The sequence below is a fragment of the Arvicanthis niloticus genome, chromosome 30, assembly GCF_011762505.2.
Source record: "Arvicanthis niloticus isolate mArvNil1 chromosome 30, mArvNil1.pat.X, whole genome shotgun sequence".
In the NCBI taxonomy this organism is placed as follows: Eukaryota; Metazoa; Chordata; class Mammalia; order Rodentia; family Muridae; genus Arvicanthis; species Arvicanthis niloticus.
Window position 1 is genome coordinate 2,939,897 of NC_133438.1, and position 27,894 is coordinate 2,967,790.

At 39.2% G+C, this 27,894-nt stretch overlaps 1 protein-coding gene across 1 annotated transcript; it reads right to left on the reverse strand.

Moving 5' to 3' along the window:
* Positions 1–4,016: 4,016 nt before the first annotated feature.
* LOC143440641 (NACHT, LRR and PYD domains-containing protein 4F-like) lies at positions 4,017–27,894 on the reverse strand. Its single transcript, XM_076927430.1, is given in 10 exon segments — positions 4,017–4,493; positions 8,429–8,471; positions 8,474–8,598; positions 9,797–9,967; positions 11,881–12,051; positions 15,318–15,485; positions 18,086–18,250; positions 18,689–18,847; positions 22,318–23,920; positions 27,596–27,894. Coding segments are annotated over 10 exon segments (3,039 nt in total). The 5' UTR covers positions 27,873–27,894; the 3' UTR covers positions 4,017–4,336.

The window sequence follows — 27,894 nt, forward strand, 5'->3', positions numbered from 1 at the left end:
ACTACCAACTGCCCTAGCAAATACAGGGACCTGCCCAGCTATTTCATAAGAAACAACATCCTGTTTCCTTAGAATCTCCATGCTTCACAGAGTACACTGCCCTATCAGATGGCCCCACAGAACATGAACATCAACTCACACAGTCTGCTCTTCCTGGCTTTGACAAACAAGCCAGATTCTTTTGGTCTCTTAACAACAATGCCCCAATGCCAGCAGTAAGAGAGACTGAAGGCCACTTCCCCAACACTCAGCAATCCTGTAATAAAACAAAAAGGTAGGAATGTAGGGATTCTAGGCAGCTGGAGCATGGTGAGCATAAAAAGCATTGCCCTTCTTTTCTAGTCCCTCTGCCTTGTTAAAAAAATATATACATTCTTAAAACTAGGCAACGAAATCTATTCCTTTATTTGGCCACTTCCTCCTCCTCAGGCTATCAAGTTCCAATTATTAAAGTATTTAAGTATAACAATCAAAAGCCCCCTTTGGCTCACCTTATTAATGTGCCCAGATAAAAGTAATCCTTCACCCTAACACCAGGTTTTAACCCATTTTACCTTTATAAAATGGCATCTGCCTACGGGCCACTTCTGTCTTCTCTCTATCCAGAGACAGTCCTTTGTCTCCCCCCAACTCCTGCCCTCAGAACAAATATACCTCCTCCCTCTTTTTTCCTTCATCTTTTCTCTCAACTTCTATCTATATTTGTGTCTTCTTCCCTTCCCTCTGTCCCTCTGAAGCAAATAAATCTCCTTTGTGCTGAGAACTTGGTATTAGGTGTCCTGAGATGATTCTTTTCCCAACACATAGCACTTAGAAGGAAGAGTCAGGTGTATTACCAATCAGGCACCTCCATGGCCAGCTGAAGGTCCTCATCAACAGCAGGGCCATTAGGCACCTCCATGGCCAGGCCAAGGAGCATGACATCAATTGGACTATCATGCATCTCCTTGGTCAGTCCTAAGGAATCTGTGACAACAGGACTAGTCAACACTAGCTGCTCAGAGGTGAAACATTTCCATTGTCAGCCAGTGTTGCATGTCCTCCTATGGATGCACCACATACCCGATCAAAAGCTGTGCTTCTCCTCACACCTCTCTTTCTTCCCTTCCTCCACACAGAGGTGGCTTCTGTGTTCCCAAACTTCTCATTTTAATAAACCCAAGACCAGTCACATGCTGTAATTTTGTCAGATTTCACCACTAGATCCAACAAAGGGGATCTCTGTTGAGTCTGAGGTAAGCTTTGTCTAGAAATTACTTTCCAGGAAAACCAGAGGTAAACCTTGTCTTAAAAACAAATGAACAACAACAATAAACAAACACACACACAAACAAAACCAAATGAGAAAAAAGAAAAATAAACCTGAACACTTTAGAAAATAGATACAAAAATTTAGTATCTGTACTCTACATGCCAGGATAAAAATCATAAGAGTTAATATAGAAACATTCTCATTTATTACTTCTTTGTATATTTTGTACAATGTGTTTTTTGATCATATTCACCTTTGACAACTCCTCCCAGATAGTGTTTCCCTTCTCTACTGCTGTGAAGCAGTTTTCTCAAAGATTAATAATCTGCCACCTGGGAGAGAAACTTCATGAAACACAGGATATGAAAGCAGCCTGAAAACAAAAAGATCTTTTAGGACAGGATTTTTACAAGGAAGTGACACAAGAAAGTGTTCTGTGGGGAAGCTGAGACACTCCACTCTGTAGCAGCTCCTTAAGATAGAAAGTAACTTACTCAAAATAGCTCCAGAAAGACCAAATACATTAGTGTCCCCTTCCCCCACTGAAGAGTAACAGTAAAGACTATGCAGAGTCCAGCCCCTGACTCTCAGCCCTCAAGCTTTAGAGACCATGCCAGCAGCTTGGAGACAGACACATGCAGAACTGCCTAGAAGAAACAGAGACCAGCTGGGTGTTAGGAAAGGACACTCCAAGCTGTAAGATGCCTGCAGGCTGGTCAATGTGATCCAGGTTTTTAGCTTTGGGTTATGAGCTCCCACCCATGCTGGGGTGAGCTTTGAGATGTAACAGACTTTGCATCATATCTGCTTCACTGAGTAACCCCAATAAAACTCACTGGCTCAGCCCATGTTGGACTCAGGTGGTACATTCTTTGTGTCATCGGTCCCTATCTGGGGTGAATAGAACTAGTTTCTGTCTCTCTAGGATTGGGATAACCCAACATGTTGTCATTAAACTGTGTCTAGTTTTTGAATAGATTTATGTACTATTTCTGCTGTTTCTCCATACTTTCCACCTTAGAAGTGGCCACACCTTTAAAGTAATTTAACTCTCTCTCAGGAGGTATTAGTTGCCAATAGATCCTACTGGACCTCTCCTGGTGGGAATTCATGCCTCCCTCCCTTAAGTTGGGTATTTTTTCTTGAGACAGGATCTCATGTAGACTACACTAGCCTTAAACTCCTTATGCACTCAAGAATAACCTCGAACTTCTGAGTTGTGTGCCTCTTTCTCCAGAGTACTGGCATCACAGATGTGTGATACCATACCTGGTCACATGAATTTGTTTTTGTATATTTTGTGTGTGTGTGTGTGTGTGTGTGGTCAGAGGCCTACTTTTGGGAGGCAGTTTTCTCTTTCCACCAAAGGAATGCCAGAGAGGGAGTTAAGGTGATCCATCGTAGTGGCAAGAGTACTTCACCATTGAGCCATCTCACCAACCCCCTTTAAACATTCAATATCATCAATAAAATGGTATTAATTTATGCATATATATTTCATATTTATTTTGCTTTTACTGTGGCCACATACGGATAGATACATTCTCATGTGCATATGTACATTTAAACATGTTGTATATGGTTTTTTCCCACTCACTAGCTGTGCTGATAGACATATACAAATAGCTATAGGGCCAGACCAACAATATTGACAACTGGAAGACACAATGTCATCAACATAACTGAAAATACTTAATGTTATGTCGTTGAAGGACTTGGTTAAGTATGTATGAATGGTGATGTAGGATCATCCACTATCTTATGACAGGTTTAGTTGTGGAATTTATAGAGAGAGCCATAGTACAGGCTGTGATTTAAAAGACTATTTGCTCTTTAGATTGGTAGGCAGAAAAAATAATTTCTATAAAAATGTGCTTTTTATATGTACAACACTTATGTAGGCCAAATTAAAATGAAATCCCAACATGGAGAGTGGAGTTGGGCATGAAATTCCATCCCTATTTAAGGAGCTGTAATTGTTAGCTGCAGAAAGAAAGGCCAATGTTATTTAAGTACAGCCGCACTCTACTAAAAAACCACACATTCAAGAATCCTTGCATAACACATATTGGCATTTATGGAAAAGATACAGATGACACAAAGTTGAAAAAGAAAGATGGTTGTGGGAAAAGATAAAAGCGGGGGAGGGTGAATATGATCAAAACACATGGTATGAAATTCTCAAAGAAATAATAAAAATGTAAAAATGTGCTTTTTAAATTCATTCATCCAGAAACAGAAGAGAAAAGTTCAATTTAGGTTACTAAAAGGACTAAGACTCAAATCATATACCTTTCTCGGGATCTCAGTAACGCTATCATCTTTCTAAGTCATGACAGATGAAAGGTTAGAAATGATCCAGCAGTTAAACTCACATACTTTTCTTGCAGGACATAAGTTCAGTTCTAAATAACCCATGACAGACAGCTCATAACTGCCTGAAACTACAGCTCCAAGGGATCCGAGGTCCACTTGTGGCCTTTGCAGGTACCTATGGCTCAACCTATGCTCAGGTATACATACACACACACACACACACACACACAAAACCTATGTGTGCATTAATATTTTCAATTAGAAGTCAGTAGATGTGGAAAATGACTATGTTATTCTTTAATACAAAACAAAAAAAAACAAAAAACAAAACAGCAGCAGTTTCCGTTATCTGAGTATACAATATATGTCCCACTGCTGAAGGCTTCCAATGTATAGCCAAATAAAGTTTCCCCCAAAACTTTTTGGGTACCATTATTGCCTGGACCTACACTGTAGTTCCAGTAATCCAACAAAAGGCAAAATTCTTGTTGTGAAATTCTAGGGCATTACTTAAAGATACTTAATATTTTATTGAGTGTTAAGAAACTTGTGTGGGAAAAATCATTATAAGGTAGTCATTATAGCACCAATATTTTTGAATGGCCTTTATGAACTGTAGTTCAAACAAAAAGCCACATCTATCTTGCAAAACACCTATGAGGTACAAAGAAATCATTATCTCATTGGAATGTTAGTGATCTGTAATTTTTTTTATACACTGGAACAAAATAAAGATCCTCCTCTCTTTCTTTCGGGAGTTGTTTGAGGTCAGAATACATTCACGTTTCTTGCATCAGAATTTCCACCCTTGTTTTCTGCTTCTGCTTCTGCTTCCACATTACTTCTGGCGGTCAAGAAGTGATTTTTCTTTTTCTCAGGGAGCAGAAATGTCTGGAATTCATTATCAAAGTCAGCAATTCTCAGTCTAGAAAGATGTAAAAAAAATAAACAGCATTAATTAATTCACTCTTCTATGATTTAAAGGTTTTTTAAAAATGTGTGTGTGTGTGTGTGTGTGTGCCTGTGTGAGTTTATTATGTTTACCAGGTGTGTGCAGGTGCCTGTCGAAGTCAGAAGGCGCCAGATCCCCTGGAACCAGTGTTATGTAACAGTTGTAAGCTGCCATGTTGGGTGCTAGAAATTAAAGGTAAGTCCTCTACAAGAACAGCAAGTACTCTTAACTAAGGAGCCACTTCTCTAGACTCTCACCTTTCCTTTTGTGTTTTTCAACTTCGCATTTTCCCTCCATAATTATTTCTAAGGCCAAGTTCAGGAGATGCTGATGTTCCCTCTGATGGGGTGAAATAACTATGCTACGAGATGCTGTGCTGATACATGTTTAGGATCCAGACTCTTCAAGTAAAAACTTATTTAGGGGCTGGAGAGATCACTCAGTGCTTAAGAGCACTGGCTGCACTTGTAGAGGACACAGGTTTAATTTCCCACTACAGCTTACAACCATCTGTATCTTCAGTTCCAAGGCATCTCATACCATCTTTGGCCTCTAAGCCAGAGTATACATGCAGGCAAATTAGCCATACACATAAAATTTTAAAAATTGAGGAAAGAAATTTAATTTGTTTTCTTGTGTGTATGTGTGTTCGTGTGTATCTCTGTGTGCACATGTAAGTGTGCATGTGTGCATGTGTGTGCCTGCCAGAGGTCAATAACAAGACTTTTCAATTATCTTCCACCTTAAGTTTTGAGACATTGTCTTTCAACAAACTTGCCATTCATGGGCTGGTTGGCCAATAACCTTATGGGAACCTCCTTCTTCCTAAGGTTATAGACATATGAGACTACAATCAATATTTTTTAGGTGGATGCTGAAGATCTGAACTCAGGTCCTTCTATTTCTGCTCTAAGAATGTTACTTAACTGAGTCTCTTAGCAGTTTGTGTCTTGGCTATCTCTGTGCTTTGAATTGTACACCCCAACTGTCTGACTATGGTCTATTCAGTTTGATATCAACATCCAGAATGGTGGTAAGATTCCAATGATACCACCTAAACCTTAGGGTTTTGCACACAAGACTTGAAAAAGGATTGAGGATTTTTTTTTTATTAAAGCTCAAAACAATAATTTTTTTTCATAATTTTTCTGTCTGGTCTTAGCCCTTTAGCTAACTGTTCTCATACATGTACATCCACACACATAATCACAGTCACAAAAACCAGACAGACACACATGCGTATGCGCACACAAACACACACACACACACAGACACACACACACACTCTCTGCTTCCTCTCTCCGTTTTTGTTCTGTATTAATTCCTTTTTTATTATTGAAATAAAATACCATGACTAACCAACATTCAGGATGAAGGGCCTATTTGCCTAAAAACCCCTACAGTTCCAGCAGGGTATGAGTCTATCACCATGGTGGCAGAGAAAAGTGAGAGGAGGAGCAGGAAGCTGAATCACATTTTGAAACACAAGCATGATGTGGAGATAACTCACTGCAAATGGAATGAAGTGAATCTTTGCAACTTCAAAACCTGTCCCATGATATACATTCTCCAGCAAGGCCACACCTCCAAAACATACCCAAATAGCAGTATCTACTGCAGATCAAATATTCAAACATCTGAAACTATGAGAGAAAGTGTTTTTATTCAAACCATCACATTATGTATATTTTTATGTTTCAAGTAGTTTTGTCCTGTAGGAATGAATTATGATCCTAGGACATATATTAATTGTAGAATATGTCTTTCTGAGACTTTCCATGGTGGAGTAAGAGGGAACCAGAGAAACTTACTTGGTTTTATAATATCTATCACATTATCTGATTTTTTAAAATTTCTGATGTCAAATAATGCCTGTTACTTTGTAGATCAAATCTGAGGAAATGATACCTTGCCCCAGGGTACAGAGTAAACAGGACTGAATTGGAAACAAATACAAAGCTAGAAGGCTCAGAAAATTCCATAACTCACCTCTTTCTACTTCCTTATGCATCTACTCCAGCTTGGTACCCAAACTCCAACCAAGACAACTTAAGGAAGAAATCTTGCAAGTACTCAATATATCGAGAGGGTGGGGGAAGTGGGGGGGGGAAGATGGGAAGGGGAATTTGCAAGACTGAATCTTAAGGAAGTGAGCATGTGTTTTCTTCCAGGAGAGACAACTAAAGTCATGAATATTATAATCCAACATCTAGTAGACATATTCAACCTGCAACTCTTGGATCACTTGCAGAAGATTGCAGCTCTGAAAAGGCCTAGCACAAAAGAATAAGTTGATTCATAACAATACAATTTTTTTTTGTAAACCAACTGCACAGCTTTTGAGTTTGTGTGTGTGTGTGTGCGTGTGTGTGTGTGTGTTTCATGTTGGAATGTCAAAAGCATGTTGGAATGTCAAAAGTTTGGACATTCTGATAAGGTTTCCCTTTCCTAGAAATGAGTGGTTAATAACTACTTAAAATGATGCTGACCTTGAGGGCCAGGGAAGATTGCTTTCCCACTGAAGTGTTTGCTACACAAGCATGAGAACCTGAGGCTAATTCCTAACACCCACATAAAAAGCTGGAAATAGTAACATGTGACTGTACTCCACAAACCAGTGAAGAAGAGACTAACAGGTCCCTAGCACTTGATGGCTAAACAGCACTACAGAATTTGTTACTCTCAGCTTCCAGTGAGAGATCTCATCTCAAAAATAATTGAGATGGATAGCATCTGACAATGGATGGCCACTGAAGGTTGTCCTCTGGTCTTCACACTTGTGTACACAATCCATACACACATGTACATCTGAACTCACATACTTTCACAAAAAATACCTTGATCTCATATGGATATGAAGACCATAGGGGAAAAAATAAACCACAGAGATAAAGATTTTTAAAAAGTATATTATATAGTGTATATCATACTTATAAAATACCTTATGCTCATATAAAGTAGCCTGAATGACATGTATATTTACAAGCAGACCACCCTAGTTCCCTTGCCCTAAATGTCCTCAGGTAGCCCCAGGTTGGCAAAAATTAGATCACCTAACAAAGACAATTTTATATGACAATGTTAAATGTTAATATGTCATCTCATATAATTGATGAGTACTGTGTTGGAAGAAAAAAGTGAATAACTGGACATGCCTACATATTGTAGATCTAAACAATCTTAAGTCAGAACTATCTGCATAAACACAGTTATATTTACAAGCGTATTTATCTTTATAATTGTACTTAGTATCACCAGTACTTAGGCACTCACCAGTCACAGGGCAAGGAAGGGTTTTATACTTAATCTAATATTCACGCAACATATACCCTCAGGCAGTGAGAAAATGCTATTTGAATTTATTTTTAATTACATTTTAATAAACTTTTATAGAATTCCCTCCCTAAACACCACTTAACTCTCCATAGCCCTTCAATGAAAGGTGGAGTTTCTTGATATGGTATGCTTACTGGTGCTACAGTTGCAGGATTATTATAGGTACAACTAAACACCTTATTGTTGAGTTACTTGCATTTACTGTGTGTATTCGGGCAGAGGCCAGAGGCCAACCTCAGTATCATTCTGGATTTTTGAGATGAGGTTACTCATTGCTTCTGGAACTCACCATTATAACTAGACTGGATGCCCAGTGAACAGTAAGATCCTTGTATTTACCACTCCAGTACTGGATTACAATGGGAAACCCCATGCCTACATTTTAAATGTAGATTCTGGGGATGCAACTCTCATCCTTATGCTTATGTAACAAGTACTCTGTGAACTGAGACATCCTCCCAGCTATTATTTCTATCTTCAATGATTATATTATTAGCTGCATATTTCAGATCGCATTTCATTCCATCTTATCCCTAAGGACTCATCTTATCAAGGGGAAGAGTCCAGCTCACCCAAGTGCATGAAGGGAACACTTTTGCTGTTTCAACACATCTTAGATAAAACCATCTGACTGATTTCATAGGCATTCCCCGTCAGGGTAAACTTCTTCAGGGTCTTACACTGGATATAAGCGAAAGAGAGGTCGTCCCTACTGGCATCAGTTATCTCACAGGTTTCCAACCTATAACAAAAAGGAACAGTTCTATATCAGGGTAAGAAGAAACATATGTGGGAGGTGACTGACTCACTTAGACTATGCTCACTCCATACCCTCTGCTGACAGTCTCTCAAAAGCCAAGTGTTCACAATAAACTTTTCCTTCATTGGCAGATGTGACCACAATAGTTTATTCTCAGTATCAGTGTCTATTGTGAACTAATAGTTCCACTAATAGACTTCTGTTCCAGCCCTTGAACATGGGATAAAATTGGACCTTGCACTGGGAAATACAGTGAAACAAGGGTTGAGAAATTCTAAGCCTACACCTCAAGCACCTTGAAACCTTTGATTTGAACCATTGAGATTCATTCTGCCATGAACTACACTACATACAACCAAAATTCATGTGTTGAAGTTCTAATCTCTAGTGTCCTATGGGACTGAGTTTTGAGATAGAGTCTTTAGACAGGCAGCTAAGTTAAAGTGAGGACTACCAGGTGGGATCTAATCTTATAATTTTGAAGAAACAGGGAGTAAATAACCATTTTCTCATCATTGAAAAAAGCCTGGAATATACTCCTTATATAGGTCCTCTAAAGGAACCATCCCTGTTGATACATGTCACTTTTAGCCTCTCCAATTGTATTTATCAATAAATCCATATTATATAATCCACTAAATCTATTTCTGTCTTGGCAGACAAAGCAGTTGTCATATCCCTAAGTCCAAGTAAGTCAAGGAAATATGGTCTTGTCACTCTTGTTATCTCCAGTGGACATCCATCCATGCATGCATGCATCCAACTATTTATGCATGCATTCAATATCCATTAATGTCCCCATTCTAGTAAGAGCTATCTATCTATGCAGGCTTCCATCCATGAAGACAGGCATACATCTATACTTGCAACCATCAATCACCCACCCACCACTGCTAACAGCTATATATTGGAATCATATTTTTATTTTATGTACATTTGCTTTTGCCTTCATGTATGTCTGTATGAAGGTAGTGGGTCCCCTGAAACTAATCACAGACAGTTGTGAACTGCCATGTGGTTATAAGGAATTGAACCTGAATCCTCTGGAAAAGCAGCCAATGCTCTTAACTACTGACCCATTTCTCCTCCCCCCCTATGTAGTTTTAATTTACTTTTCTGCACATTAATTGCCCTCTTTTTGCCATCCTCAAAACACAGCTACAAACTTGATAACACCCACCTTAGCTCCTCTAAGTGGCAGTTGGGATGTTTTATAGCATCACACAGCAGCTTCACACCAGTGTCTTTTAGCTTATTGTTTGAAAGATGTAGGCACTTCAGGTTCTGGTTGTTCCTCACAACTTCAGCCAGGTCCTGGCAGCTGCTACTGGTGATTCGACAATGGCTCAAACTTCAAGAGAAAAGTCACAATACAGTGGTTACTCTCTGATCTGAAGAGGAAACATTTCACAATGCTCAATGATGCCTAAAAGTGAAGACAGCACTCAGTATTTCAGAAACATCTTCTTCTCAGTGATCCATGGACAACAATAACTGAGTATACTAGGCATAGTCAGATATTTAAAATAGCGTATAAGATCAACTACACTACACTGTAATGGAAGTTAAAATTGGGGATTGGAAAGGTGGCTCAGACGTGAAGAGTATACTCTTCTTGCAAAAGACCCAGGTCTGGTTTCAGAAACCATGTCAGGCAGCTCACAAACATTTCTAACTCCAGTCCCAGGGGATCCAATTCCCTCCTAAAGCTTCCTCAGGCACTTGCACACACAAACACTCAGAAGCACATACACATGAGGTGAAGCAAAAATAATCATTTCAAAAGTTAAAATAATGTTATGTTAAATAATACTTTTAAGCAATAATAGAATATAGGTAACTCATAAGAAAATGGGACCCTGGCATTATGGGTAACCCAAATCATGTATAAGGCAAGGTTAGGAAGGACTACTGTACAGCTTTCAAGGTTTATACTTACATCAAGGGAAGAAAGAGGACATGGTATCTCATTCTAGACCAGTTTGGCCAAAGCAACTGAACAAGTAAAGCACAGAAAACAGAGTCCATTTTGTGTTGGCCAACTATTCCTGAGTATGGAGCCTACCTTAGACCGTGGATGATATACTAAGTTTCATTCCATTGGAGAAAACAGATTTTTGCACTCCCAACAAATTTTTAATACATATTCAGTATTTTGAGAATCAAGAAGTAGTTTACACTTTTAAACTACATTGTCTTCTTTCTTTATAGTGCTGGGGAATCATAGATACATATAATGTTTTCAAAATATATCCCATATGGCATCTTAGTGGGCTAATTTAGAAAGCCATTATAAGAGGGGAAAAACCCACTATACTTGTGTTTTCATTTTGTTCCTTATCTTCTTTTTTAGAGAGGACAAAAATGTTGAGAATTCATAACAGGCAAGGTAAGAGTTTTCTCCCAAGTCCCTCACATCTGGATTTGTCACCAAAAGCCATTTAATCCTACAATACTAATCCACTTGGCATGATCAAACCAACAACCACATTAAATTACCCCCAAATTTCTCAGATTTATAATTTGAAATCAAGAATTCTGCCATTTCTATTCCTGTAACTGTTACACTGCAATTTACTCTTTCAAAGTAGAATTTTCATGCACACTAATTAATTCACACATGTATTTTAAAGTCCCTTCTTCCATGTCTTCCCCTTTCTTTGGACTTGAAATGTCTTCTACAGGCTCCTGTATTTAAACAGTTATTCCTCATATGGAGCCAACGTTTTGGGAAGTTGTGGGATTTCTGGAATATCAGGGTCTAACTGGTAGATGTGGGTCATTGAGTGTGGGCTTAAGGATTATATCCTAGACCCTGATTTTGGTTCCACACTCTGCTTCTTGTTCCACAAAAATGAGAAGAATTTTTAATACACACTCCTACCACCATAATCCCACTTTACCATAGTTTTTCTCTAACAGTAGAGATTAGACCATTCCATAACATGACTTACGATGAACCCTGCATCCCTGTGATTTTCATCACAGTCACAGTGATTACAAAACACATCACTATCTTCTAGCACCCACTCCAAACATCTTAACCACCCCCTGTGCTTAAGTCACAATTCCTTTCTTTCTCTCAATCCTTTGTGTCTATATTCTGAAAGGCTGCCTACCATATACCAAAACCATGACACAGAGGTCAAAGTACAGATCTGTCCTAAGGAAAGGGTCTTCAGGAACAAGAGGTGAGTGACTCTACCTTGCAAAGTTTCAAGAATCCTAAACAGGGCCTCGAAGAACAAGCTCAAGGAAACCTACCATAGTGACTTCAGGACACAGTGTGGGAGAGTCAGAGCCTTACAGAGAATCTTCATTCCTTCATCCTTCAGGTCATTGGCGCTGATGTCTAGATGTCTCAGGATTTTGTTCCGCCTAAGAACATTAGAAAGGCGGTCCCAGCATTGCTCACTAAGGGAACAGTTGATCAACCTGTAGGAAGGCAGGGCATGTGAAGGAGGAAAAATGTAACATTTCTACAACTTTACACACTATAACAGGAATAAAATATTCAAACAAGAGGAGGAACTACTGGTTTATCTGTTTCTTCTGATTCATGTCAGAACTGGTATTGAAACTGGATGAATTATTGAAAATACTTATGTTTGCAAGACCTTACCTGAAACTAAACTAAATCCTTTATATTAACAGTGCCTCAATCACTGTCTCTAATGACATTTTTGAAAGCTACATGATTACTGTAATATGTAGCCGTATGAGTGTTATCTTGTGTAATGAACTGCATGAAAAGTATGTTTTGAAAAACAATGTGTATGTGCTTTAGTCTCAATTCTGTTGCTGTGATAAAAATCATCCTTACAAAATCAATTTTGGGGAGAGAAGCTCTAATTTCGTTCACTATTTCAGACTGTACTCTCTCACAGTATGAAGTCAAGAGGACAGAAACTTCAAACAGCTTGTCACATCATATTTAGAGTCAAGGGCACAGAGAATACATACATGAATGCCTAGGTTTTCCACTCTTAAATAATCCAGGACGCAAATTAATGATAATGGTGCTGCCTACCATGGCTCAGTCTTCACAGACTAATTAACATTGTGAAGACAATCCCTCAGTGACATGCTCACTGGCTCCCTGATCTAGACACTCCTTCATTGAGACTTACTTCTCAGGTGATTCTCCATGTGCCAGGTTGACAGCTAACACTAACCATCATAAGATGAAACATATAGGAATTCAGAATATAAAATCACTTGGCCTCATCCAAATTTCTAAATTATCTTTCTCTGCTGAGGTCTAAAAAGACCTTAATTTTCTTCCATGTTAGCCTACCTATTTCTTTTGACCAAAATTACAAGAGAGGCACATTCAGTATAAAATGAGGTCAACAGATTTATAGGCATTGTACTCTGTTAATGTTCCAGTTGAGAGTCCATTCTGTATTCCAAGAACAAGTTATTGACATGGTGCTATGTGCCCGTTATACAAACTCTAGTCTATTCTACAATCTTTTGAAATTTAGCACATTTATCTTTTGGCATGTAAGAGTAGCAGGGGTATGTGTACATGTGAGGTCAAAGTCACTGTGGATGTAAAAATTGACAGGTACTCAAGAGCTTTATGTAGGATAGTACAGTTTAGCATGTTTCCAAACCTGTCCAATCCTTCCCATGTACTAGTTTCAAAATCCTCGTGTCTTCTTACAATATACAATGCAATTTAAATACCAACTAACTATTCCACCATGTTGACTAGAAAAAAATAAAAAAATCTAAAAGTGTTAACTTCAAAACTAATTTTAAAAGTTAAGTGATTCTTTTTGTGTATGTGTGTGTATATGATGTGTGTAGGTAAATACTACAGTGTGCATGTGGAAAGCAGAACAGTTTTGTGGAGTTGGCTCTCTCCTTCCACTTTTATGTTGGCTGTCTTGAAGGTTAAACTTGAATTTGAAATCCTGTCTCAGCCTCCTGCACAGTTGGAACTATAGAGATGTGAAACCAACCATGACATATATGCAGGAGTGCATGTTTTTGTGGGGAGCCGACAAAAAGCAGCTATCATCCTTGCAGCCATCTTGAGCCATATACCCTGATAACAGACTTGATTACAACAGCCTACAACAGCTGAGCACACTCTGATAACATCTTGTTTTAGATACCCAGGATCTTCCCTTGGGTGACTGAGACTTAAAGGTGTGTGACTTAGGGGTGTACTTCAAGATCAGATTTAGAGACAAGGCCTAAGTGCATGACTTAAAGGCGTGGCTTAGAAGTGAGTAGGAATTAGGCATTGAGGAAGAAGACACTTGGACTAGAGAACTCGGAAGAAGAATTATTAGGTATTAGGCACTTGGCACTTGGAGGAAGAACTTCGAAGTAGTAGTAGGCACTTGAGACTCGAGATAGGCTAGTAGGAATTAGGCACTTGGAAGAGAACAGAGAATTAGGCATTAGACATTAGGCACTTAGCACTTGGAAGAAGTAACTTGGAACTTGGAAGAACTAGGGACTAGGAACTCAAGGCTTCGGACTTGGACTAAGAAGAGAGACTGAAGAATAAACAGGATTGAATCACACTCTGTCTTGTCTCCATTCTTCACATCCGTCCTCACTCTCTCTCTTGCTGAACCCTGACTCACAGACTGGAGCAGCTTGGGGCAGTGCTGGCTCTAACAGTTCAGCCCCCAAGGCTTTTAGCAGTGCGGGTTCAAACATCGACAGAGCGGTTCACAACATTTTGGCCCCCAAGCGTGGGGCAGAGTAGAGCAGCTCTCAACATGTTTTAACGATTTTATTTTTAATTGTGCTCATTTGTGAATGATATGTATGGGTCTGTCCATATGAGTGAGGGAGCATGTGGAATTTGATGCCTCAGAGCTACAGCTACAAGTATTTGTTAAGTTGGGTACTAGGAAAGAAGTGGGTTCTCTGGAAGAGTAATGTACTTGTTCTTAATCACTTAACCACCTCTCCAGGCCCCAGTGCTTTTCTATGTCTTTTAGGTTTGTGCTTTGAAACTGCTGCAATGGGACTGCATCATTGGGAAGATATCACAACCAATTAATTTGTCTATGTGTGTCTGAGAGAGTGCCATGGTCTCTGGGCAGGATTCCTACAGAAGACCTTGTTCCGGTCAGCAGGTCAACACAGAAACTATGACAGTTATAGAAAAAGAAGGCAGAACTCCCCAAGCACAATTTGGCAGCATTCTGAGCCCAAGGAATAAGAGACTGAGTAACAGTCCTAGCCCGTTATTGATGCAAACAATACTCTCATATCATACCTATCAAGAGTCACAGACATCTTAGACAGGCATCCTTTTCCCAGAGGGAATGGTCTGTCATTCACTGTTGTGGAATAAACAGTCTGGTCTGTTGAAATTAGGCTCCAGTGTCTTAGTCTGTCCCTTGCATCTCTATGGTGAGTCAGAAATGTAACAATGTGTATGTTTCATGTGTGCTCCTTTGTTTGGAGGGTGGAGGATGATGCTAATGACTTCTCTGATTGCTCTCTGCCTTGTTTTGATACTGGGACTCTGCAATATGGCTAATCCTTAAGTTTGAAAACCCACCACCAATGACAGATATTGAGTGCTGTTGTTGTCAGCAACAGAATGTACCATTTCCCACTGAGCCACTGCCCCAGCTACATAATTAGCAGATTGTAGTAAACAAAGGCAGGCTTTATACTATTTTCACAGTTCTGTCCAGGTTGCAACTCCCAAGGCCACTTACACTAAGGACTCCAGAATGCAGTTTGGGTGGCACAAAGCCTTGCACAGTGAGGATATTCCTTGTTTCAAATTGTTGGATGACAAATTAAGAACTTTCAGTGTCTTGCTGCTCATCAGGACAGGGCCAAAGATCTTGCAATCATCAGGTGAAAGTTTACAGTGTGCTACTCTGTAGGAAAAAAATAACATCATATTCGTCTCTGTCTTCATGACATTTTCTCTTGTTATTCACATGAAGGTTTGGGACCTTTTACAACTTGGCAATGTTCTTTATCAAACAACAACAAAAAATGATTTGTTTTTAATGCAAATGAGTGTTTGCCTACGTTTATGTATGCATCAAAATCTATTGCTGGTGCCTAGACACACAATAAGGGGATGTTATAGCCCCTAGAATTAGGTTGCAAGCTGTGGTGCAGAGTGTGAATGCTTTTCTACATGAGGAGCAGGGGCTCTTAACCCACCCAGCCATCTTTCCAGATGAGTTTTAAAATTATATTTATTTATTGGTGTGTCTATGTGTGTGAATCCATTACGATACCAGATGTAACATATGCTATCTCAGTAAATTGTGGTGTGCTGTTTAAACTTGCTGAAATTGAACTCTGAGAGCAAGGAGTTCTTTTCTGTACCAGGCTCCAGTATGTTTATTGCAAAAGTCCTCTAACACTCTTTGTACAGAGATGGGCTGGCCTGTCTGGATCTGTAATAATGAGTAGAGATAAAAGTCACACAGCATAGCCCAAAAGTAAAACCACTGGGTTCTTGAAAATGGTTGGATTTTAAGCCAGTACCAACCAAAGTTACTATTGTTTATGCCACAACATGATAACGGCATACATCATGAAAGAGAAGGAAGGAAGGAACTCATGGATGGAGAGAATGCTATACTCTACCTGCAACTCTCAATGCAGAACTCCGGAAAAATTGTTTCAAAAACTCCCCAGTTATTTCTGCTGGATGATCCAAAGCACCTTTCTTACTCATGCTATTTGCAGATATTATCTATCTGCTGTTTCTTCTTTTACTTGGGGTCCAAAATATACACCCTGTTCTTCATCTAAGATCAGAAGATCAGGACTTCCTCTGACTGCTTCAGTGAGGTTTTCTGAGTCAATTTCTGCTGGATGTATGCAGTCTTTAATATGATCTCCCCTTTAGTTTTCTTTCTCATTGGGCTATCTTAGACTCTTCTGATAATATTTTAGATCTGATGTTAATTTGCTAGCTATTTGTGGTTACTTTCTGCTACTTACTACTTAATTTTTTAAAATTATTCTTGCTTTACAGCTCAATAAACTTAATCATCAAAAAACAAAAGCATAGTTATCATAGCACCATACAGAATAACAGTGTCCAGGGCAGCAAAACAGTATAAAAGTGCACATATCAAGAATTACAGTCCCCCATATTCATTCCCACCCCTCCTGTCTGTCACTAGCTGAAAACCAGGAACCACTATCCTTGCCTCTAATACTACAACCCTGTCTATCACTGAACTATATGTGAAGCACATGGCATCCTTTTGAATCAAATTCATGCCACCAACAATATCTGAGATCCAGCTAGATACAATCAATAGCCATGGGTTTCTCAACCAGCTTACAGTTAGTCAGAATTTCAGCTTTTCAGGTATGAACACCTGGCATGAACGGTTAAGGAAGTACCCATCTTTCAGCTAATGAAGTCATGTAACCATAGACCTTACACTTACCAGTGAGAGTTCTAAGGTAGGTCAGAAGCCATGAAATCTGACCTGAAGCCACAGTTTCCAAAGTAGACATACCCATCTAGAAATTAACTTTCACATTCCATAATCAGTTCATTTAAGTTAATTTAATTTAGACTTCTTTTCATTTCATATGGGAGTGTTTTGTCTGCATGTGTCTGTTACCACATGTCTAACACAAGCCTGTAGATATCAGAAGGTATAAGGTCATCTGGAACTAGTGTTACAGACAGTTGGGGCTGAGAATTAAACTGTGGTCCTCAGGGAGAGCAACAAATTGTCATAACCCAGTGCTTTAAATTATTATCAATCACATTCATTTATTCACTTACATTATGTGTGCATGCTCAAGTGCATACGCTATATCATTCAAAAGACAATGTGGCAAATGTGGGACAAAAGGGAACAACTTGTGAAAGGTGGTTCTTTCCTTTCTCCATATGGGTCCTGGGATAGAACTCAGGTTGTGGAGTGGGCAGCAAGTGCCTTAATCCACTAATCCATCTCACTGACTAGCTGGGATCGGTTCTTAAAGTAAGAAAGTCTGTACATAAACAGTAGCAAATAGGACAGAAGTATACTGATGGCTTTCATACCAACTTGATACAATCTACAATCACATAGAAAGGGAGTCTCAATGATGAGTTCTCTCGATAGGGAAGACCTGTGGGCATGTTTATGGGCAATTTAAGTTAACTGATGTGGTAAGTCTCACCCACTGTGGAGTTCACCCTTCCTCAGGAAACAGAACCCTGACCTATAAATGAGTAGAGAAAGTTAGCTGAGCACTAGCATGTCTGCATTCACCCACCACTCTTTGCCCCTGATAGTGCATGTGATGTGGCTATGTTCCCAATGATTTTGCCCCCTGGCTTCCCACAGCAATGGCCTATAAGCTGGAATTTTGAATCCAGTAAAAGATATATTTTTTTTGTCTATTATTGCTTACTTTGGAGCATTTTTGTCATAGTAAGATGGATCAAAATTAATATGCCTCCTTTGAGGGTAAGTCAGTGAGCTAGGAGAACACAACGACTTACACAAGTTCTTCTATGTTGCACTCTGCCTGGTTCAAGACACCACACAATAGTTTCACCTGACTGTGGGAAAGGAAGGAGCAGCTGAGGTCCAAGTACTGCAAACGGCAGTTCTGAATCAACTCAAAGAAGACGTGATTATCACCAGAGAAGCACACATTATTTGCCCTGCAGAACAACAACAACAAAAAAGGTATCCATCAACTTCTATCCAGCCCACACTCTTGTCATTGGCAAAATCCTCTATCCCGTAATGACCACATAACTCGAATTTTGTAGCCCAGTACCACCTCATTGGTTCTCAAACTGGGCAATTTTTCTCTTCCATGTGGAACTCTAAGAAACATGTTGAGGCAAGGATGGCTGTCACATGAGGAAGCTACTGGCATCTAGAAAGCAGAGCCCTGTGCATGTTTTCATCATTGTACAATTCATGGGACAGCCCTCAGTGAAGAATGGTCACCAATAGACATTAGAGGTGTCAAGATAGTAAGATTCCACTTTAGACTATATAAGCCTTCATTTATGCAGTTATTTGAGGGATGTTGGAAAGGCTAGTCTGTTACTCTGGTGATATGACTAAATCAAAGTCTTCTTTCAACTTACACAAGTTTCTTAAGGGTGAAGCTGGGGTACTTCAGAGATTCATACAAGATTCGAATGGCTGGCTCACTGAAATGAGTGTCTTTAATTTGGAGTACTTGGATATCTTTATTCCTTCCAAACACAGAGCATATATCATTCCAAGAGACGAGTAGCTTTTCCCTGTTACAGAGGAGAAAGGAATATATTCCACTGTTAGTTAATTCAAGGGGATGGAGAGATGGCTCAGAGGTTAAGACCATTTACTCTTCTTGAAGAAGACACAAGGCCAGTTTCCAGCACCAAAGTGGTGGCTCACAACCATCTATAACACCAATTCACAGGTTATCTGACACTTCTGTTGGGCCTTGGACGAGGTAACTCCATTTAACCTGTTAGCTTCAGTCACGTAGGACACAGGTAGAGGGTGTAATTAACAAGTCTCTACCTCCAGAGATTTAAATATTAGTGAATTATCAAAAGGCCAGGGGCGTAGCTAATTAAGTTATTCCCTCCCCTTTTTCCTTCCCTATAAAATGAGACTCCCCTGGCCTTTGGGGGCGGGGGGGGGGGGGAAGTGCGTACCACTTACATCCATTAACCATGTCATGAACAATAAAGCTTTGGAAAACCAGACTCCACGTGTCGCATGGTCTCTCCGCCTGATTCCCAGCTTTTGGAACCCTGGAACCTTGCCGATGCAGCCACCGGCCCACCCACCGACAGCTGCGTGAATGTGGGACCCTCCGCTGGCGATGTGGGAAGCCCACCCGGGACCCTGATGCCAGACTGCCCTGGGACCCTGCCGCCGGACTCCCTCCCCCCGCCCACGAGATTTCTTCTCCACATTCTTCCATCCACCATGGGCACTGTACGTACACCACATACATGTAGGTAAAAACATGTATACCCATAAAATATTAACAGATGATAAAACATTCCAGAGCTTTCAAATTTCACTCTTTTACAAAAAGTTAAGTCAAGCCATTCACAGCAAATATAGATAACTGACTCGCATACTAAGTAAGGGCAGCGAGCTAAGGTCATTTCATATTTGCCATTCTTAGCCAGATATATGGCAAAGTCTGTGGGATTCTAGATGTTATAGCTTGAATGTAGAGATGCAGTTAATGTCTACTGGAAAACGGCCAGAGGATTCTGAGAACCCTATGCATTGGGGATCATGCTTGTCTGGGGCTTTCACCTATCCACCCGACTTCCACAACAGCATAAGATAACCCAGATGGCTTGGCAAAGCTGAAGTTGAAAAATCCTGCCTTACGGATAGCCTTGGTAGTTTTAGAATAAACCAATGAGGCAGGGTTCCAGAGCTACTGAGTCAAAACCTAGAGCAAGGATCTCCTCACTCAAGCTTCAGATGCCACTACTTAGTATGTATCTTGGATAATATATGTGACTTTTCTGCTAGTTTCCTCACCTCTAACAGGATAATCAGATTTGCCTTCTAGCATTGCTTACTGTGTGTGTATGTGCTACATCATTGTATTGATGTCAAAGGATAACTTGTGGGAATCAGTTTCCTACCATGTGGTCTAAGCAATTGAACTTAGGTCATCATTCTTGAGGACAGCACCTTTTTTTTTTTTTTTTTTATTTGCTAAGCCATCTTGGCAGCTCACCTTACATGTTTCTGAATATGAGTCAATTTAGAACATTTGTGTGTGTATATTTATGAGAGCATGTGTGTGCATGTATGTGATTGCATATGGTTCTTAAAAGCCATGTCTCTTGCCTCCTTAGTGCTGGGATTATAAGTACATACTGCTAGGCACATCTGGTATGTATGTATGTATGTATGTATGTATGTATGTATGTATGTGTTTATTTACTTATTTATTTATTAATGTGGACTCAGGAGATGAAACTGAAATTCTCATGCTTGTGCAGCAACTGAGCTATTCCCATATCCCTACAACACTTAACCTTTAAAATTAGCTTGTGGCTAGGGGATCAAGAAAGAGTCTGAGTGGGATGTTCATATCTCAGAAGGGCAGCAAACACACACAGGACATAGACCATGCCACTCCATGCTCACAGAATGGTGGATTAATATCATTACTGCTTTGATAACATGGAGACTATAACTAAGAGAAGGAAACTTCCCAAGGATAAATTCCAGGGTTCTTAAACAGTCAACTTAACTTACTATATTACTGTAGAAAGATCAGAGGTTTAAGGCAGCCTTGATTACAGAATGAACAGAAGGCTAAACCATGTCTCAAGAAATGTGATGCCCTAGATTCTATTAGCAAGATGAAAAAAAAATGTGTCAAGAGATTATAAATTATTGTATACATGTATTTTTGTAGTTTGATTTTTTTAAAGACAGAAAGTCATTCTTTAGACCAGTCTGACCTGAAACCCACTTTTTCTGTAACCCAGACTAGTTCAAAATTCTCAGAAAACCTCTTGCCTCAGATACCCAAGTGCCACAGCAATAAGCATGAGAAGCTCCCACCTGGGTAAGTTTGATTCCATAGATACACTTATGTATTTTAGGCCTGCCGTTTATATACTTTCTATATAAACAAAGATGACTCTGAGTTTCTGATCTGCCTCCATTACTCAAAAGTTTGGAATAAATACATGTACCACTATAATCCAGTTTTATAGGATGCTAGGGAAGAAATCCAGGGTGTGTGCAGTATAGCAGGCAATACTCTGTGAACTGAGTTACTTTCTGGGTTCCTGTCTATATGAACTAACACAGCACTGTTAACCCATGAATAAAAACTAATAACTAACAAAACATGGCTAGGCAAGAAAGCACATGCCTTTAATTCCTATACTCTGGATACAGGCAGATGGATATCTGAATTCCAGACTTTCCACAAAAACATAGTGAGATCCTGTCTCAAAACAATTAACAAAAATAAATATTAATAAGGTCAAATATCATGTCTTTAAAAGAGTCAGTCTGGGGCTCAAAATGGCATCTCTTGGACTGGAGACATTTTGGTGGTTAAGAGTGCTCATATTTCTCCTGATATTAAGAGTTTGGATCCCAGAACCACATCTGGCATTTAACTATAGCTCCAGGGGATCTGACAACTTCTTCTGGCCACTGAGGCCATCTCCACATGTGTGCATACTAACATGCAGCCACAAATACACAAAAATAAAAATGAGTCTTCAAAAAATAGAAACTGTTGTCAAACCAGGTGAATTTCTTGTTTTTCCCTTAAAAGTTCTATTTTACTTTTAATTTTTTTTAAATCATTTCATTGAAATAGAATTATATCAGTTTCCCCCTCCTATCCCTATTCTGTATCACTAACAATCAAGTTGATAGCTTTTTTATTGTTTGTTTCTACATACACATATATGAATATGTATATGTTTATGTACATGCATACACAATACAGACATATGTACAGTCACATACACATCCATATATATACATATATATGTATGTATATATACATATGTATATGTGTGTATATACACACACAGACACACACACACAACCTGTTGAGTCTGTTTTTGTGTTTGTGTGTAAGTAGATTCTAGGCTGACCACTCACCATTGGACAAACAGTATGGGTGAGTTTTGAATCTCTCTATATAAAGCATAAAAATACAGGGACAGATTCAGAAAAGTGGACTGAAAAGAAAGATAGTGAATGGACTCACATGTGCCTCTGGTCTACTTCTTCATTCAGGACATTGTAGGTTGAAAAGGATACTTTCTTCAGAGTAGAACAGTGTTTCAAGCAATAGGCAGCAACAATAAAATCAGAATAATTCTTGGCCACAAAGTTTATCTGTTGCATACAATTTATTTCTTTCACTAGAAAGGCTTCATCTTCCATCTCAAACAGACAGGAAAACAATTTCATGCCATCTATCTGTTCTTCAAGCTCTTCATTGCCTAAATGGGTTTCCAGGCACAGTTGTAACTTAGGTTGTATTTCCTTGGACAACTGGTGGCCAAAAAACACCTCTAGCTTTTCTTGTTCTGATTTCTGTAAAAGGCCAAAGATGAAACAGCCCAAAAAATTCCACTGTGGTTTTGCTTTCTTTAAAAACATAAACAAGACTGTCTCTATACTTTTAACATCCCGGCTAGGGTGGTCCACATGGCTCTTTAGCAGATAAAAGATGGCAGCACAGACTTCCTGAACAGATCGGTGGAGGAATATGTAAGAATTTTTTAACTCTCTGCTCTTTCCAAGCATTCCAATGTCTAATAGTGTGGGGATGTCAGAATCCATGATCCCATTTCTCCTGAGAGCTTCCACGCCAAACACAAATGTGTCAGTCCACATGCCCTCAGCAGCTAGAGAACATAAGCCCTGCAGCTGGTCTTGGCTTTTCTTACTTGCATATTGGGCACTTTGGGGAATGAACGAATTGAAGATGTGAGTGGTATACAGGGAGGTGGTACGTCGGCAGATGGAGACTAGATCTCTTCCCTTCTCTATCTCTTTCTTTAGACAAGTAGCCACCATCCAGCAGACCAGAGGGGCCTGACATACAGTGAACAGCTGCTCATTTTTTCTCACCAAACTGAAGGCCTCCTGGGCTCTGTTCCTATCTTGGAACAATCTGTAAAAAATTATCTTAATAGCTTCCTCATTGAATGCAAATGCTGTTTTCACATCTGTGCACTGCATCTTGTCCTCTATTTTCTCAAAAGTCTCTGGAGTAGCAGAGATGAGGAAAGAGGATTCAGGGAGCATCTTCCTCCTGAGCAAACTGCTTAGCAGTCTACTCACTGGCTGCTTCTTCATGCAGTTATCACACAGCTCTGATTCCTGTTCAGACATATCACATTCCATCACTTCAAAGCTGTCTATGATAAATAACAGTTTCTCAGGTTGGGATAGGATCTCCGCTATAGGAGCTGAGGGGCTGGGCCACTCTCTGGAGATCAGTTCAGCCAGGCTAGCTGTCTTCAACTGCTTCATATCTTGACAGCAGAAGTAGAAAGTGTAAGAGAATTTGTTTTGAAACACCAGGCCTTTCGACCAGGCCAGCATTAAATTTTTCAACATCATTGTCTTGCCAATTCCAGCCATGCCTTTTAGAAACACCATGTGTGGCTTCTTCTCAGTTCCCTTTGATATGAGAAGGCCCTCAAAAGTATTACGGTCATCCTGAATGAATGTTCCTTTAATGAAATCTTGAATAGTAGTGTTAAACGTTTTGGACAAAACATGGGTCAGCTTCTTCTTCAAATGATCTCGATATAACTTTGGGTTTCCTGAGTCAGTGAGTCCAATGGAGGAAGAATCTACAACATATCAAAGTTATGTTAAACATTCACCTATAGATTGTCTGATTTTAATTCCCTTAATATATATTTTATTTTTAATTATGTGATAGTGGGTGCCTATGGAAGTCAGAGGTATTAAATATACCCAGAGATGGCTTTACAGCTATCCATGAACAACAGTGCATGGGGGCTTGGAACTAAACTCAGGTCTTTTGCAGGAGTGGAATGTGCCCCTAGCCACTGAGTTACTTCTTCAGCTCTTGTATGATGTATGATTTTAGGAGTTTGCAAGCTGTGTGCCCAAAACAATGCTTGTTTATGGAAGAAGATTTTCACTGGCCCTGGAGCACAGTTGCATTTCTGTGTGTGTCAGGAATGTTATACTGTTAAACTGTCACGTGCTCTTTCAGAAGCTGGCATGTGAACTGTGGTTTTCCCTTTTCCCATTTCAGATGCAAGCATTTCTACGTCCAGTGCCTCCTTGAGTTCTTGTTTGGGAATGGGCTGACTCTCAACTCTTGCAACAGGAGCAAAAGAACTCAATTGTAAAAGTATCACACCCCTGAGATCAGCTAAATCATGAACCATTTCTAGGAGATTTTATGACTATATACCTCATGATATAAAATGGCCTGCAGTGAGAAATGAAGTAGGCACTAGAATAATGGAAAGCTCATCTATGGAGAGACAGCATTGGGAACACTAACTGGCTCTAATTTCCTTATATGGTTTCTGTTGAATGATGCAAGAGCACAATTTTATGATGTTCTGTGGGCCTAATTTGACAATGTAACTTCTTACCATTATTTGTTTTTGTTTTTTTTTCATTTGGGAATATCACTTCAGAGGATACTCTCTGCTCTGCATAGAAATGACAGTTGGCTGCCTTAAAGAGGATTCCACAGTCAATTTCTACAAGTAGTTTTGATGGACAAATTTTATGGTATTTTACTATGTATGTATGTATGTATGTATGCATACATGTATCTATCTATCTAACTACTTATTATTTATTACTTATTATTTATTTCTATCATTTGCTATTTATTATTTACTTTGACTTGCTACATACTTAATAAGTATATTCATTCAACCAAAAGCATGGATTTTATAGATAATACTCTGAACCAAATAATTCACAGCTGTTCTACTAGGACACTGGAAACACAAAGCAGGTGTGGCAGACTGCATGGCTTCCACAAACTCACACATGAGTGTCTGTTACCCGCTGCTACATTCTGGATCCACACGACTAACAGGCTGTAATTACACATGGTTTCCATGACAGCACAAAAATGAAAAATGGTATCACTATCATCAGGAGTTTGATGACATATTAATGAAAACAGGTTCCATCACACTGACATTAAAAATATAAAATAATGGGGCTGGAGGGATGGCTCAGGAGTTAAAAGCACTGGATAATCTGGAAGAAGTCCTGAGAATGGTTTCCAGCCCACACATTAGGTGGTTCACATTGCCTATATGACTCAGCTCCAGAGGCCCTGGCTTCTGCAGGAACTGCACTTACACATTCACATGCATATGTGCAACCTTTGAAAACAATCTTAAAATTTTTCAACATAAACAACCTCCTATATATATGGCATAAAAATAAAACAAAACAAAAGACGGTTAGAGAGGCCAAAGAGAACTAGATGGAGGACAAAAAGCAAAGGGAGAATCACAGTGCGGGAATATTGTATGCAAAACACAATGATACACACACACACACACACAAACTTAATACTGAAACATATTCTATGCCAAGTATACCAATTAAGTTTTAAAATGTGCTTAATAAAAAATAAAAGGGAGGTTGAGCAATCAGGAAAAACTCAAGAAAATCAAGTCAAATTGTATACCGTCCTAAAAGGTTTTAATTAAATTTAAGAATCAGCAAATGGGGGCTGGTAAGTTGTTTTAGGGGCATTTGTCATCAAACCTGAAGACCTAAGTTTGGCCCTTGACACCCAAATGACAGAAGCAGAATTAACTCTCAGAAGCTGTTTTCTGATCTCCACTTGTGCACTGTGGTATCTGCAATTTTGTGTATTTGTACACACAAAAAAATAAATACAAGAAAAGTCAACAGAAGCCAACAGGTTGCTTTTCTTACTGCTGAGAAAAAGAAGAACATGGAATGAAGAGCCTAAGGATAATTAGAAACAAAATCCAGCCTAACACACAGAGGAAAGATACAAAGAAATATACACAAGACATATTAAGATTAAACACATAAGGCTCAAGAGATGGCTCAATGGTGAAAAGCACCCAGAAGTCCTGGGTTTAGTTCCAAGCATTCTCATGGTAGCATCCATCTTCTGTAGGTCCAGTATCAGAAGATCTGATGTCTTCTTCTGGCCTCCAAGGGCATGGGGCACATACATACACATGCAGGTACTCTCACATACACATAATATAGTTTCTAACTGTTCTCATTTATTTTGATCATGAATTAAAGATTTAATATGTGCAACTAGAATCCCAGAACAAGGTGGCATAGAAGAGACAACCTTTAAACAAATATAAACTGAAGAGTAAAGAAAATTTTCTAGCCACAAATCTAAGATTAGCAGTAAATCCCAAACATAATGAGCACAGGAAAAAAATGAAATAAGAAAATGTACATCTAGGCTTATCATAGTAAGACCGTGGAATGTCAAAGACAAAGAAATGAATTAAGCCTTAAAGCATCCATGGTATCATATACCAGGATAAATAAAAGTGTGACTTTTAGGATCATAGTGTTTATGAAGCATGGCTTTTCTGTTCTAAGCTTTTGCTTGTTAAAGCAACAACAAAGACTGAGAAATTTTATTTCACAGTGTATTTCATAGCTGTTTCGAATACATATGTGATATGTATGTGGGAGGATAAGTGGGGAAGGACTACAGTGTACATGCATGTGGAGACCAGAGGTTCACACTGGGTGTCTTCTTCAGCTGCTCTCTGCTTTTAAAAATTTATTATTTTTTTAATTTTGGTGAATAAGTGCTTTTGTCTACATGCATGTATGTATACCAGATGTGTATACTACCCTCAGAGAATAGAAGAAGGCATTGGATACCCTGAAACTGTAGTTACAGATTACTTTGGACTACACTGTGTAGGTTCTGGAAACTGCACAGAGGTCCTCTGTAAGAGCAGGTGTTCTTAACCACCGAACAATCTTTCCAGCACCCACTCCCCATCTAATTTTTGAGCCAATTTTTTTTTTCAGCTAGCATAGAATATAACATGCCAAGCTAACTGGCCAGATTGCTACCATGTCTTGTTTTTATGTGTTTGCTGAGATAAAGTTAGATTCTCCTGTTTACCAAGCAAGTACCCTGCAAACGGAGCCTTCTTCCTAGACCCCATAAATATGATTTATTGCAAGTGTTTTCTGTTGATGGTAGCCCAAATCCACAGTGCTACCATTTCACTCTAAAGTTAATTCTTCTGTTTAGCTTTGAGGAGAATATTATTAATGTCTTGGGCAAAAATTTAACCATCTAAGTTAGGGCATGATACACTCCACTCATACATTTGAATATACAGCCTAGATCTAACATGTCTATATGAAGTTGCCTCTTTTTTCAAGGACAATAACATGACACCTGCTGGCCCTATGGTAGATGGGCATGAAAAACAGTTATCAAAACTATGACAGAAACCTCACTCTCTGTAAAGCAGCTTTGACCAACTCACCAGCAATGGCTCTTCTTGCCCTCTCAGTGAGATCTTTCCTATTGATCTTCTGGAGGATTTTAAGGGTCATATCCCATGCTTGATTCTTCCCATAACATTTCAGAAGTAAGTTGGCAAGATCTTCCTGAGATGCTTTCTTCACTTCGGTCCAAGAAATCTGTTTCAGCTTCAATTCCATAATCTCCTGTATGAGGAAGTCCTTAAACTTCATGAATTCCTGCTTTTTTAGTTCTTTCAAGTACCAGATAAGGCCAAAATCTGAAATTAAAGATGCCATCTTGTCTTCAAGAAGATAGACA